This window comes from Ictalurus punctatus, chromosome 16 (assembly GCF_001660625.3).
Source record: "Ictalurus punctatus breed USDA103 chromosome 16, Coco_2.0, whole genome shotgun sequence".
In the NCBI taxonomy this organism is placed as follows: Eukaryota; Metazoa; Chordata; class Actinopteri; order Siluriformes; family Ictaluridae; genus Ictalurus; species Ictalurus punctatus.
In genome coordinates, this window is record NC_030431.2 from 2,773,999 (window position 1) to 2,790,561 (window position 16,563).

At 40.3% G+C, this 16,563-nt stretch overlaps 1 protein-coding gene across 1 annotated transcript in view; it reads left to right on the top strand.

Moving 5' to 3' along the window:
- The first annotated feature begins 8,835 nt into the window (after nucleotides 1–8,835).
- The window catches only part of dscama (Down syndrome cell adhesion molecule a), a 71,084-nt gene continuing 63,356 nt past the window's right edge, over nucleotides 8,836–16,563 (top strand). The window contains exon 1 of the mRNA XM_017489885.3: nucleotides 8,836–9,437. Coding sequence (XP_017345374.2) covers nucleotides 9,395–9,437 — 43 coding nt within the window. The 5' untranslated portion in view covers nucleotides 8,836–9,394. The remainder of the gene's footprint in view (nucleotides 9,438–16,563) is intronic.

Genomic DNA, 16,563 nt, shown 5'->3' on the forward strand with positions numbered 1-16,563 from the left:
GACCCAAAGAAGGACAACGGGTGAATCAGCGACATGGTCATGGGACAGCAGCAAGGTCAAGGCTCATTGATTCACTTGGGGAGCGAAGGTTAACCCAAAAAAGCAGGTCTGATCCCACAGAAGAGCTACTGTGGCACAAATTGCTGAAAACATTCATGCTGGCTCTGATAGAAAGGTATCAGAACACACAACGCATCACACACAGCGTACTGTTCCTCAAACCGTTCCTGAACAATTGTTGCGGTGTAGCAGGACGCATTATCCTGCTGAAAGAGTCCACTGATATTAGGGAATACCGTTGTCATGAAGGAGTGTATCATATCTACAATAATGTTTAGGTAGGTGGTACGTGTCAAAGTAACACCCACATGAATACCAGGACCCGAGGTTTCCCAGCAGAATGTTCCCCAGAGCAACACACTTCCTCCACCTGCTTGCCTGCTTCCCATAGTGCATCCTGGTGCCATCATCACACCATGCCGCCGTTGATAATTTTCCCATAACAGCACAACACTGTTATTCCATACACATCTTCTTGATAGTGTACTACATTTTCCCATCCTGATTTTCTCTTAATTTAGCCTTGGCCAGTTCCCACCTCCCAATTAGGTCTCCACTCTCATACTACAGCTACCAATTTGGGAGGTTGAATGCGAACACGTGCCTCCTCTGAGACACGTGAAGCCAGCCAACCTCATCTTTTTGAATGCTGCTCATGCTGCGTCTTGGGACGGTGTAACGCGTTTGGCGGAAAGTGCTGTCTGCCTTCTTCCTCATGCATGAGCTCACCGATGCCCATGATTGGGTAGTGTCGCCATGATTGACAGGGGAGACAGAGTATGGCATAGTACGTTTTTATTAACGTCCTTCCCACCAGACGCTATAGGAAATTCTTTTGGGACTACAAATATTGTAAACGTTTCTAAAGATTGAGATAACATTTGAGGCACTATATTGAGTATTTTCGACTAATTTATGAGTGACATCACAGGCCGCTGGTCCACCACCACTTCGTATCGAGCTTCTTCGCCGTTTAAAATTCACTGCGGGAATTATAAAACGGGAATCAACGCTTGATTTTATCCATGACTGCACCGTCCTCTTTTTTTTTTTTCTTTCTCGAGAAACTGTTACACCGATGTGCAGCTGAACTGTCTTCAGAGACCACATGTGTGCTTTCATCTTCACATGAAAGCGTAAGAGTAGTGTGAGAGCGGAGCTACACTGGGCACTGCATTCACTGTAGAGCACAAGCTCTGATCCTAACTAGCCTTATATGTATATATATATATATATATATATATATATATATATATATATATATATATATATATATCCTTTAATATAATAAGAGCTAGAGGGATGAGCGTTTGAGTTTGATAGTGATGCACACAGGCAGTTAGACAGTGAGTCTTCAAATGCTCGGCCTCCAGGTGCAATCTATTTTTAATCAATACGTAGTGTTGTATGATCTTTCCTAAAGCGTTGCAGAGCCGTCAGTGTAATCGAAATATCTGTAAAGAAAATAACACCACTGTTAAAATGACTAACCGTTATTTCACCACATATCAGAAATTCACCTAATTGCAACGAACCCTATGTTAACTTCCATCGAAGGAATTTTATGCGGAAACATCTTTTCGAAAACGCATACCTCTAGAGGTACTTGGAGGTACTACAGAGGGTACTTAAAAGAAATAGCTCTTAGGTTAATTTAAATGCCCCTTTTTGGGAATCTGATTTTTATGCAGTGTATTTATGCCTATTTGATCACTCACTGTACATTTGTCTGTTTCTGCTGCCATACGATTGGTTGACGTGAATGAGCAGGTGTTCCTAATAAAGTGGCTGGTGAGTGCATATATGTTGAGAGAGGAGAGATCTTTGGCCATGTTGACTTTGTGTTGGCGTAATAGTTGATGTCCTCTGGCGTCGCATTGGAGATGTGGCCAGATGGGAACGTGTGAGAGAAGCTGCTGTCTCCTTCGCTGTTCAGTTCGCGTCCTCTTCCGTCAAGTGGTCTTTGAGTGCGTAACATCTGCCACTACGTTCTCCTGCAGACAGCTACGCCAACATCTGTGTGCCCTGCGGGCTCCGACACCTCCGACACACTTGACGCTACAAACAGTCCGTTGAGATTCTCAGCAACAAGAAGCGTGAATTTCATGTGAATGAACTTGCAAGAAACCTAACCCTAAGTCACGGGTTGTAAGGTGTTACTGACATGGATGCATCACACATGCACTGCTTAACATCAGCAGACTGGTGGTATTTAAAATCAGAGCTGAGCTTTGCAAGCTTTTCAGACGTAGGACGGAGGGAAAATCTGAGGGAACGAGGCAACAAACAGCTGGGTCATGTGATCAGTGTCTGTAGATGAAGTGACTGCCTGAACCTCACGGCAAAACCAGCACCGTGTGTGTGTGTGTGTGTGTGTGTGTGAGTGACAGAAAAACAGAAAGGAGACAAAAAAATATTACTACAAGGCCTTCATACATTTTTATGACCAAGCGGATAAGGTCAGCCGTGTGCCGTAGTTACTAAGCAACACTGCAGCTCGCGGCTGGACGGTCGTGAACGAGGGAACTCGGCTCACGTGGTTGTTACTGAGACTGACGGTGTGTCCTGGTGTTTTAAAACAGCACAACTCGGCTACTTCAGTCAAACAGCAGCTCTTTGAACTGTGCACGTGCGTGTGCGTGTTAACAGTTGCACCACAGATTACAGTGTAACTGAAGGTAGACTCATTTAGAGAGATCAATTAGGACACCATTTTCAAGGGCATTTAGGTTATTTGATAAAATCATTCAAAAATACCAAAAGGTGTAGTAGTTATAGGTATATGTACAGTAAGGGGTGTACTTGCTCTGCAGCAATGTTTAGGTAGGTGGTATGTACCAAAGTAGCATCCACATGAATGCCAGGACCCAGGGTTTCCCAGCAGAATGTTCCCCAGAACATCACACTACCTCCGCCGGCTTTCCTTCTTCCCATAGTGCATCCTGGTGCCATCTCTTCCCCCAGGTAAGTGTCGCACACACATCCGGCCATCCACACGATGTAAAAGAAAACGTGATTCATCAGACCAGGCCACCTTCTTCTGTTTCTCCATGGTCCAGTTCTGATGCCCATTGTAGGTGTTTTCGGTGGTGGACAGGGGTAGGCATGGGCACTCTGACTGGTCTAAGGCTACGCAGCCTTACTGTGTGTTCTGACTCCTTTCTATCATAACCAGCATGAACTTTTTCAGCAATTTGTGCTACAGCAGCTCTTCTGTGGGAGCTAGCCTTCACTCCTCACGCACATCAGTGAGCCTTGGGCGCCCATGACCCTGTCGCTGGTTCAATGGTTGTCCTTCCTTGTACCACTTTTGGTAGGTACTAACCACTGCATACCAGGAACACCCCTCAAGACCTGCTGTTTTGGAGATGCTCTGACCCGGTCTTCTAACCATCACCATCACATTCGGCCCTTATCAAAGTCGCTCAGATCCTTACCCTTGCCCATTTTTTCCTGCTTCCAACACATCAACTTCAATAACTGACTGTTCACTTGCTACCTAATATATCCCACCACCTTGACAGGCGCCATTATAATAATAGATGTCCACTTCACCTGTCAGTGGTTGTAATGTTATGACCGATATGTAATATATCTGTACAGTATAATGTAACGTAATCTGTATGTAATACACGGTATGAGTATTATCTGTACAATCTGTCAGTGTTGTGTAAGTGTTCGTAATCCATGTGTAAACTGCAGAGAGCCTTCAGCAGGCAGACAGGGAGAGGGTGGGGTCACGCTACCATTACGCACAGCATGCTGGGATATTGGGTGGGGTGGCGGGGGATGGGAGTGGCGGTGGGTTTGATGGACTAAGTCTGTTATTCTGGCCCAGAGGAGACCTGTTCAGTATTGTATACACACACAAGACCACAACGTGTGTGTGTGTGTGTGTGTGTGCACATTCTGCAGTAGTGCTTCATCCTCATGAATATAGCCGGAGAAAACACAGGGCTGATGGAGATGAGCAGAGAGACACTGCTCAATACTCTGGATCAATGTATGGATTTTCCAGCGCGCCTCATCAGACCTGTTCTAGCCAATCAGCTGCTCGCTGCATTTTTTTTTTCCTAACCGTAGGATTTAATTTGGTCCCAGCAATGTGTGTTAATCTCTTAGTGACACACTGCATCTTCTGGAATATAAAGCCACTAATACGGTTACACGCGGGGCGTCAGATAACGAGTCATTTAATGCTTATATGCAGTGAAACACTCGATGTACCTATAATGCGAACTGCTCATTTAAAATAAATAAATAAATAAATAAAACCGCACTTACAAAAATGCTTTATTTCTCTTATACCCCAGCGTTTGGACAGGTTTTTTCCAAATTGTTTATTTATTACAGAACAACACGTAATGCCTTTGATCCGTTCACAGGAACGTTTAATATCATACTATATATCCAAAAGTTTGTGCACACCCGACCATCACACCCATACATGTTTGCTGAACATCCCATTCCAGGTGTATTCCTTCATTTGCTGTTATAATAAACTCCACTCTTCTGGGAAGGCTTTCCACTAGATTCTGGAACGCGAGAGTGGGGATTTGTGATCATTCACCTACAGGAGCATTAGTGAGGTCGGGTACTGATGTCGGGTGATGAGGTCTGGGGTGCAGTCGGTGTCCTAGTTCGTCCTAAAGGTGTTCGTTGGGGTTGAGGTCAGGGCTCTGTGCAGAACACTACAATTCTTCCAGTCCAACCTTGACACACCATGTCTTCATGGAGCTCGCTTTGTGCACAGGGGCGTCGTCATGCTGGATCAGGTTTGGGCCTCTTACTTCCAGTGAAGGGAAATTGTAACGCTACAACCTACTTAGACATTCTATACAGTTGTGTGCTTCCTACTTTGTGGCTACAAGAAGCACATACGGGTGTGATGGTCAGGTGTCTGCAAACTTTTGGCCAGAAAGAGTATAAACCATTGTTATTTCTTCAGCATCTGTTTTTACTCTCTCTTTTGGGGGTTAATAAGATTCCGTGTTATTGAGAAGCTGCTAAGTGTCTACTCCTCTGTCCTGAAGATGGCAGAAAACGTAATAAGACGAATAATGTATATAGTACAAGAACATGTATTTAATTAAACATGATTTCTAGTAAGAGTAAAAATGCGTTATTTTGCATCCTGTCTTTTTAAATGAATATTATAGGTATAGTGAAACGTCACCGTTATACGTGTTTCTCTTTCTCCCGGTCGACTCGGTGCTGATGCGCGAATATGGAAGTGCTTGTTGCGGCAGAATGCGCAGAGCCATGGGACCATCACCGCATACACACCATTCATAACACCAATGACAATCAACCACATCGACAGAAAAGAAACAGACACGCATTCGGAAGAAGGGACGAATCCTTCCACCTTCCCAAACTCTCGGATGGATCGTGGCCGATATCCCAGCATGCCCTGCTCATAATTAGCTGCTCGGTTTAGTCAGAGTTTTCCCTCAGGTCCTCTGCTGTCCCCTGGGTTCGGATCACGCTGAAAGACCCGACTGGGGAAGACGTGTCCAAGGGCAACGTTTTTCAAAAAATTTCTTCTTTGAACACACGCCCACACGTATCTGCTGCGTTCTGATTTCCATAATCCGAATTTCATGATGTTTTAATGTCGCCTCTGATCGTTTGTCTTCTTTTGCAAGGAGAATTTTTTTTTTTTTCTTGTATTGATGCATTTTATTCGAGAATGAAAACCAAGCATCAGCATTGCAATAGCAGTGTTTAACGTTCATCTTTGTCTATGTGGTTATCCTATATACGTTTTCTTCCCCTCTTATATATATATATATATATATATATATATATATATATATATATATATATATATATATATATATATATATATATAATTTTATTTTATGTAAACACTTAAAGGAATAGTTCCTCTTTTGAAAACGGTCGCTGTCTGAATTCTTAAAATTTTGTTGCTAGCATGACGGAAGCCTTCAAACATTAGCCCCACCTTCAAATACTAGGCCACACCTCCTAGCTGGTGTGGAGCGACACTACCCACTCTGCTGCGGAAGAAATGGCGCCTTCATGATCTCCGATGATCCGTTGCATATTTTGCTCATCATTCTGATATACAGTCACTTATACCACAACGGTATTGAATTCTCGATTCTGATTGGTCAGAAGGTTGCAGTAGTGCAGCCGCAAATCACAGGTTTATGTGAATATCAGTGCGCTTTTTCCAGATGTGTTATCGTTTCTATAGTAACAGGGTATTCACAGGGACTTCTCTGGTGGACGATCTATATAATATAAACTAACGCATTAAAAAGCTAATTGTTGGTATGGTGACATTTACGTAACATTTATGGAAGGAGTCTCCAGTTTCAGTGCTTTGTAACAGTCAGGTCACGGTGAAGAGGTACAAGTGGAACAAAACACTTCAGGACGTGCAGTTATCGGAAAATAATCAACTTCAGAGTGGTGACACTAACTCTGCTTCATCGTATGATGATTTTCCTATAATAGCAACCCCCCCAAAACCTATTTTATTCCTTGTACATCCTGCAGTCTTCAGCAACATTTGATCGTGCACTCATATTGTCGACACTCTAAAACACACCATATATTTGTAGTTTTCCATCTATGCTGTTTTGTTCTCTCTGTAGCGACTGGCTACTGTCTCTCTGCAGCTCTGCGGCTCTGCGGCTGGGCATGTGGTGTGGTGTGGTGTAATGATAGCACCGAGGAGAGAAATGGCGGAACCAGGAGTACAGCTGGAGCGGAGCTGATAACCGCCACCGAGCGCCATTACTATCTCCAACCTCTCCATCTCCAGCACTCAGTCGCCACACCAAAGCCTCCAGTCTGCCTAAAACGAAAACTCGCTCAAACACAGCACCACAGCGAGACGTAATTCATTCTCCCGAAAGCGTAGTGGGATAACGGAGGACGCTAGGAAAGCTCAGAGGAGCTATGTGTGTAAGTGTGTAAGTGTGTGTGTGCGCGTGTGTGTGTGTGAGCCATGCTCTCTGCAGCAGCTCTGTAATGATGTGTATTTTCGGCCCCAGTCGCTGAACAATGACGGCTCCTGTGTTCAACAGCATGGGCAGGTCTGCACTAGATGCTAAACCAATCAGACAGCAGCAGCAAACACAGGACAGGTGCAGTTTGTCTGCAAAACACTCGACACCCAATATCACACACACGAGCAGCAGCAGCATGTCTAATGCCTTCTCGGAGTTTTATAATTATTTATCATTGTTATCTAGTAAATGTATTATTATTATTATTATTATTATTATTATTATTATTATTATTATTATTATTAGTGGTAGTAGTAATATTTGTAGTATATCTATTTATTTTAGCTGAATTGATTTATTAAAATTAGAATATATTCTTATAATATTCTCGTGCCTATTATGTAGTTATTAGGAAGAAATATTACTATGATTATTACAGTATAATAAACATGTTTATTAAGCTAAAATAGCACAATGGTGAGTTATTATAATGTAATTATATAGTTATTATAATTGTACTTGTACTAGAATAATATGGTGTAATATAATACAACGGGATATTTGCAAGTTGCCATTATGCAATAATAATAATAATAATAATAATAATAATAATAATAATAATAATAATAATAATATTTTAAAAGTGTAAGAAATCAAATGTTATGAATAGTAATAATTACAACATACAATTTTTTAAAATTTCATAATTAACATATAATTAATAATTAACATTACTATTGAAATTAAATTGTAGTAAGTCTATTTTATACTCTAACATTTTAGCATATATGATATTATCTATTATTATTATTATTATTATTATTATTATTATTATTATTATTATTATTAATAGTAGTAGTAGTAGTAGTAGTAGTAGTAATAGTTGCATTTTATAATATTTTATGTTGTAATTAGAATATAATGCCTGATTAATATTACTATTGTTATTAAATTATAATAAATCTATTTTATACTTTAATGTATTATTATTATTGTTATTATTATAGAGTTATTATACAGTTAAATTAGGATTATATTACTTTAATATGGTGTTATTAATGTATAATTATATAAAAAGAATATATTAGTTCTATTATTATATATTATTCACAAATCTGCTAATACATATTAATACATAATATTTTCTTCTTCTTCTTCTTCTTCTTCTTTTATTATTGTTATCGTTATTAAGAGTTGTGGAGTTTATAATACTATTTAAAATGCCGCAGTGCGTGTTTGACGTGTTTGAGTATTAAATTAGCATAGGGTTAATACAGAGCACTTTGGCTGAATGGCCGCACTGCACGCGACGCTGGTGCTGAGATTTGTCAAGGTCAATTAATGAACGCAACTTAATGCCGGCATGTAAACGCCCCCCACCTAATACCCCATCCACCCCCACCCCCCTTCCCCTCGGGGGCTCATGAATTATAAAGTAAACACGCCAAAGGACACTGGTCCATCTCGTCCAATTAAGACGGCGTGAGGGAGCTGCTGTACCTGTCCCTGTTCTCTCTCTCTCTCTCTCTCTCTCTCTCTCTCTCTCTCTCTCTCTCTCTCTCTCTCTCTCTCTCTCTCTCTGTGTGTGTGTGTGTGTGTTGGAAATAATAGTAAATATGAAAGAAGGGGAGTGATGCTGGAGATGTTGAGGGAGTTGAGTGGTTGGAGTCAGGGCAGAGTGGCCCTGCACCTTTAAGGAGAGAGAAAGAGGGAGAGAGAGACAGGGAGAGAGTGAGGGAGAGAGTGAGGGAGAGAGAGAGAGGGGGTTATTCCGCAGTGCTCGGAGCCGAGCGGACGTGTGTGAGCGCGAGGAGCAGCACGGGGAAGATGTGTGTGTGTGTTTCCTCCTGGATGGAGCGACGCGGTGAAGAGGGACTCACTTCTGACTACAGCTAACAGCCGATAAAGCTGCCTCTCCATCTGGATCTCATACTTTATGTTTCATTTATCAAACCTGTTCTTTTTTTTTGCACTTTTTCTTTTTGTTTGCGGTCCGGGGGAAACTTTCGCCGTCATTTCAAACCCATGACCTATTGGAGAGGATTAACTTTTTGTTTTTTGGACGTGCGCTCTTCCCGTTACTGGCGGATGAGGGTCCACCTGTGCGAGGGGCTTTAGGGACGACAATCAGCAGAGAGAGCGAGAGAAAGAGAGAGAAAGAGACAGAGAGAGAGGGAAGATAGAGAGAGTGAGAGAGAGAGAGGTTATAGAGCTTATATTGATATATGTCACACTTAGAGCCATAAATTGATGATTTATGAAGTAAAAATATTCAAGCGTGCAGGAAACCATAGCAAAAGTGAGGGGAAGAGGATAGAAAATCTGAGCTTGGGGATTGAAAGGAGCGGGGCATGAGGATATTGGCCATCATCTTTTTCCAGTGCATCTTGAATGGTGAGTTGATCCTATTTTTAAAACAACAACAATAATAATAATAATAATAATAATAATAATACAATGATAAATCTACAATGACTGAATCAATCATTCACCTCGATTCAATATATTAAACCCAATCATTCTCAGAGGTTTTTAGAAAACCATGAGCTTACCCTGCTTATAAATGCATGAAGATTTATAAATTCTTTAAAAAAAAAAAATAAAATAAAATTCAATTTGCAAATTTGCCTGGTAGGTTAGATTTTTTTAAACTTAATAAAATCTTTCATAACTGCTGCATTTGCATGATTTTGAGACCTCTATATAAAAATCTAAACCCCCCCCCCCCCCCCCCCCCCACACACACACACACACATACACAGCTTTAAATACGCTCCAGGCTTAAAATGATCTCAAACTGATCAGTGATTTTATTATTATTATTATTATTATTATTATTTTTAATATTTCCCCCCCTTATTATTTGTCTATGAATCTCTGTTCAACGTGATGCAAATTGCACCTGCCAATGTGTATCGTTTCCCTTAAATAAACACGTCCTGTCGTTCCACGTGCCATTTGATCGAAAAGTAAGCATGCAACATTTTCTTTTTTTTTTTTGCTAATGATTATCACTATTAGTGTTAGAAATGATGCTAAAAAAATCGAACAAGGAAAATAAACAGCACACATCAACCGTGCTGGTGGAAATAAAGCGAATTGTATCAATAGCAATGTACTGAATAGCATTGAAATGTATAGATGTGTGTGTATATATATATATATATATATATATATATATATATATATATATATATATATATATAGTGTTCAAATGGATGAGAAAAAAGAGACTGTGGGGAAAAAAAAACAAAAAACACAACATCTGTATGTATTTCTGTTTTTATGGCGTCACATGCGCCATATTGGAAACGGCATTAAAGGAGGGGGGCGGGGGGAATAAAAAAAATTCCCAAATTCACCAGTTTATCACCAGTTGTGTGTTTGCATTTTTGTTTTTGTTTTTTTTAATCATTTTTTTTTTTCAAATCAGAATTCGGTTTATTGACAGTCGTGCGAACACGAAGAAAATCTGAATGACCTCTAAAAATCTTTCGACGAGGAGCGCAAAAAAAAAAAAAAAAAAAAAGGAAAAAAAAAAAAAAAGGAAAAAAAAAAAAAAAAAAACGTGGCCGCGGATCTAAAATGGAGAGGCGTTGAGAGGGGCTGCTGGTTGCTGGGCTAAATCAAGAAGGGTGTGTATAGAGGGAGGCGGGGGTGGTGGTGGTGGTGGTGGATGTAGGGGTGGTGGTGGTGGTGGTGGTGGGGGGGGGGGGGGGGGGGGGGGATTGGTAAGGAGGGAGTGGAATCAGGGAAAATGGGGGCATTTAGGAGGATTTTTATAGAAGATGGACGCAAATCGAATGCAGATCTGTTCGTATATATGTGTAAGCGTGTGATGGTGGAACGTCAATTGAAGATCACAGTTAAAAAAAAAAAAAACAGCGTTGCGTAGTGGAGCGGTGTTGGTTTAGCACAAAGCACGTAGCATTGCGATGATGGACGCATGCAGAGAGGCGTGTGTACCTGCATGTTTTTTTTTTTTTTTTTATATTTTCATTCTCATACATCTGAGAGAGATTGTGTTGTATAACCACTGCTTCGTCACAAAATAGTTCTGACGGATTGACATCGAGTGAAGGCTTTTTAAAAAAAAAAATCTATTTATTGGTTTATTTATTTATTTGTGAATGTTACCGTTCAATCAATACAGCCCCATTTGCGGCAGCGTGTTTGTGCACCCGAGCCACGTTCAAAGGGAATCGATCTCGATCGCGTAGTTTTTCGGGTCGACGCCGGCCCCGGAGGCTGTGGAGCAGAGGTTCAGGGCGAGACAGAGATGCCGTACTGAACGCAGCGTTCTGGATGTGGCGGCACATGCAGCCCCGCTCTCTGCATGGTCTCTATGGAAACCCTTGTAATGGACGACGGCGCTTGCATTGCGCAGGTGACCCCGGAAGTCCGAGTGCCACAACAACTGCTATTTATAATCAGACGCTTTCAGGCTGAGGGAGGAGGACGTGTTGCTGTTCCTGGATATTAAAGCTGCATTGTTATTTGTGAATAAGTTGGCCTTTAGGAGCTCAGGACTTTTATTTACCGTTACACAGGTTATGTTTAGAAGCTCTGTTTTTGAAATCCTATTTGATCAGAGATTCTATTCCTGAAATCTTTCGCATAGAATTATTCACATTGAGATAATTGCCTAAGCTTTCCTTTAAAAAAAAAATAAAAGGTTTAATCTAGAACCTATTTGATCTTTTGAGAGAACCCTTCAAGTAGAACGTTTCTCTTTGGAACCCTTAACCATTCAAATATGCTTACTTTTAATAAAAGTGTATTATGAGGCTTTCTTTAACTCACTGCTAGGTACACTCTTGGGGGGAATAAAAGGTTAAATCTAGAGCCCTCGAGGATCTTTTGATCTTTCCTCTCTGATGAAAGGTTCTATGCAGAACAAAGTTTCAATCTGGAACCATCGATTTGTCCTGTATGATGAAAGAGGTGCTAAGTAGAACCCTACAACACAGATGTTTTCTTTTAGGAAAGTTAATGGTTCCAAGTTGAAGCACAAAACATTGCAGGAAAACCAAAGAACCCATAAGGAACCCTATTTTATAAGAGTACATTTACCACATTTTCAATGAAATGTTAGGATAATTACCTTTACCTTAACATTTCCTTCAGGGAGAACCCTTAAATCTTCTATGTAGTGCTTTATTTATTTAAAAACAAACAAACCTGTTTCTCTTTCAGAAATGGTTCCAAGTAGAACCCCTTAACTAACTAAGAAAGATCCCTTAAGTAACATTCCCCCCCGAAAAAAGTATATGTAACATTTCATTTTTCACACTGAGATCACTCCCTTTGCTTTCAGACAAAAGGTTGAATCTAGAACCAGTAAGAGTTCTGCAAGGAACCCTATTTTCTTGGAGTGACATTTAAGTAAGACTTTTCACATTAAGATGATTGACTGATATCTTATTAAACCCATAGAATACCTTTAAAACCTCTTAAACCTTTCGTTTAAATCTAGAACCTGGTTTGTCCTACAACTTGTTTCTGTTTGAGAACTGGTTTCAAGTAGAACCTGCTAGAAGAGCCCTTAACTAACCAAAGAACCTCTCAGGAACCATTTTTTCCCCTCTAAGAGTGTAAGTACTGTTCAATTTTGATGTAAGATTGTCTTTACACTTCTAGAAGAAAAATGCAAAATCTAGAACTATAGGAAGCTTTAAAATATCAGTAGATGCATCCTAGATGAATGATAGCGTCAGAATATAATGACTGACCTTCTCTTAACCAAATTCAAGAACTAAATTCAGCATTTTGACCGAACAGGAACTTTTGGAAATATATCACTCATCAGCAACATTGCAATGTTGGCAAATCTGTCCTAAATCCTCCCTAAAATGCATCCTCCCTGGAATAAAATGCAAGAGACAGACATCCAGAACATTAATATTAATAATGCACAAGTTCTTGCTATACGATAGAACTCCTGCTTGCTGGCCTATGCTTCGTTAGCATATTTGTAACAAAAATGAAGGATTATTCTCTCCAGTTAGCATTACCGTGTGTTTCTCATATCTGATTTGTGTCAGTGCACAACCGAAGCATTTGCATGTAAAATCGAGCCGCTTTCAAGAGCTCTTCTCTCGCTTGGAGTGCTCTCGCCCATCGCGTCTCGATTAAAACACAGCCATAATTGGGACAACAAACCCGTCCTCGGAGAGTCACGCCAGCTAACAGGGATGGCGATGTTTTACGCAAGGTGCTGCCATAGGGCAAATCTGATACACACTCAATTGGACACTAATGAGCAGTGCAGATATAGGACGAGGAGCAAGACGCCACATGATGCCATGTATTAGAGCGCTGAGCCAAACCCGAATAAAACTGCCTTACATGGATGAGCGGGTTAAATATATAACATCTCGTTGGCGTGACTTGTGGGAGACCAGAAACACCTTATACGATGATTTCATAGATGTATCAAGACGCCCACAAGACTTATTAAAAAAAAAAAAGATACTTAATTTTAAACATATTCACTTGAAATGCAACAAGTTTTTTTTTTTCTTTCAGAGATGTAAAGAGAGAAAAAAAAGAAGCTCTTTACAAAGCTACAAACATCCCAAAGAACCCACGAGGAACCCTTTTATTTATTTATTTATTTATTTTCAACGAATGAATACGCAAAATTTTTCATTAATAAATGCACATTTCAGTAAGGTTAAATCAAGAACCTGGAACTCTTAAAGCATTTGCAGTGCTTCCCTTTCAAAGATGTTTACAAGTAGAACCCGTTTAGAAAGAACCCTTATGTGAACAAAGTATCCTTGAGCAACCTGTGGGGTACTGGAAATACCGTATAGGATGATTGCAAAATCATAAAGATTCCCACAAGACTTGTACTTTTAATGCGTTTTCAGAGACGGTTCCAAGTAGAAGAACCTTCAGTAAGCGAAATATACATAGAACTCATGAGGAACCCTAACAAAACTTGACATGATGACAATTGCCTAACATTTTATTAAGGTTAAATCTAGAACCTGGTTTATCCTTCTGCGAGACCCTTTAAAGCACTTATGTGCTTTAAAGGTTCAAAGATGTTTACAAGTAGAACCCATGTAGAAAGAGCTGTTATCTGATCAAAGATCCAAAGAGGAACTGTTTTTTTCGAAGACGTTATTCTAACGTTAAATAAAATGTAAATAAAATGGGGCACCACAAATACCGTATAGGATGATTACAAATTCATAAGGATTTCCTGAAAATATCGAACGGTTCCACTTTCTTCATGTTATGACGTCATTCGTGACTTTTTCCTCATTCGATTTTTTTCGGATGTTGTGCTAGATTAGAGTATTAGGTTGTCCGCCGACATGTTTGCTACACCGCGACATTTGCATCTTCTCCAAGTCTGCTAATCTAGCGAACCCGTAATGGAAGTCTATTTGTCATTCAGGATGCAGTGGGACTTCCTGTAAACGAAGCTGTAGTGTTGTGTTGTAGAGGCGGCCATTTTGGAACACCGGAATCGCTTTTTTTTTTTTTTTTACCTTGGGTTATCATTCCTCTCGAAGTTTGACGAAATCTGGAAGGTATGAGGATGATTATATAGTTGTGTCTAGATGTAAATACATTTCAAAACGAAACTACGCAGTTTAGTGTTGTTTGAAGGGAGTATTGAAAGATTTGTGATCATTCGAATTAGATAATTGTTAATAAGAGGGAATTAGTCGGTGAGGCTGTTGGGTGGTGTGAGGCAAAGTTACTGTTACTAGCCCAAAGTTCATTCTTTTCCTTAACAGCACATCCCGAAGTACGCTATTCCGGCAAATTTTCCAACGCTAACCATTTTTCATATTAAAGACCGACACATCAGAGTTTTTTTTTTACATTTTTTTGTTATCCATTTAAAGTTGTAACGTCCACAAAACAAAGTAGAGCAAGAATTAATAAAGACGTACCCCCTGCGTCCCATCACTAACAATACCTTCAGAGGTTCGACTAAGGTATGTTCCAGCCTTGTAATGTATAAATATTTCTTCTCCTTTATCGTGAGTGACGAGTTTACAGCCATGTTCGTGTTCACACGTTCACTCATTATAATCCCTGAGAAATTTTGTGCTTAAAATCACTAAAAAAAAAATCCTCAAATGCTATTACAAATATTTGCTAAAGAATGTCATGTACACTGTCGCCTCTATTAGCTTTTTTCCCCTACCAGACAATTCTTCTTTCCCGGCTGTTCCACTCCATCTCCTTCTCTACACGGCGGACTGTCACTTCAGCCTAGGAGATCTAAAAAAGAAGACTTAGTAGCAGCAGATAGAACAGGAATAAGGACGAGAGCTTCAGGTGCACTTAATTCTCCGCAGCTCTGATGACTTGGCATAACGGGTGTGCCTGGTTGACATAAGCACATGCAGTCCACTAATGAGCGCTCTTCTGTCATCCTGCAGCGAAGCGGCTTGGTGCTGATGCTCGTCTCTTATGTAAACTGTTATGCACCTTTTTTCTTTTTCTTTTTCTGCACCGCAGGCGCCCGAACAACGACGCCAGGTTTTGTTCAATTAAACACTGCTGTCAGATTCCTCTGAGCACTAGCAGGGCAGAAGGTCTTACATCGTAGTGTTAGTGATATCTGCATACCGTAAAGTGATGGAGTGGGTGAAAATACAAATTGGCATGAAGACAGAGGCATAATCCATGTTCATAACTCGGAAAAACAGACAACGGTAAAAAAAAAAACAAAAAAAAAAAAACAACGACATTTGAATAAGTCGAATGGAAACGAGGAACAGGTTTTCAAGCTATTTACAATCATAGAGTATTCAACAAACAGGAACGGCCATATAAGGACAACGTAACCCAAACGCACGTCAAACCGATATACTTCGAAGTGTGTGCAAATCCAAAAAGGGTTAGAATTGACGTGGACGTGATGGATAGATAGTAAACATATATACCGCATCGCTCTTGAATCCTCGATTCTGATTGGTTGGAATGCGTCGATTCATTTTCTCTAACTGCAGCTCCGACAGTAGTGCAGCCGCAAATCACGGGATTCGTTTAGAATACACCGCTCGTTTGAATATGTTTTAGTTTCTATAGTACGGTGGACGCGGCACGTAATCGGATTTAAAACATTTCCTGCGAGGAGGTGTTTATTTAACATTTACGGAAGGAGTCTCCAGTGTCAGCGCCGTGATGAACGTCTCCTGACAATTAATGTAAACCTGTGATTCGCCGTGAAACTGGAACGACTCTCAGAGCTGCTGGTATAGAAATGGAATCAACAACCTCTGACCAATCAGAATCGAGAATTCAACGGAGTTGTGGCGGAAATGAATTGACGTGTTCGTATTTAAAAAAAAAGAAAAGAAAGAAAGAAAGAAAAAGAAAAAAGGCTACAGTTTCAACGCCTAGAAATGTGCTTGTTAAAGCGCTGCTAGCCCTGGGCCTGTTATGTTTCCCTTCGTTTCTATCAGCCCGTCCCCAGAAGTGATTATGCTAATTGCTGTTTGATCAGATGATTAAATTATAATTTGATTAATCCTGAGCACTAAAC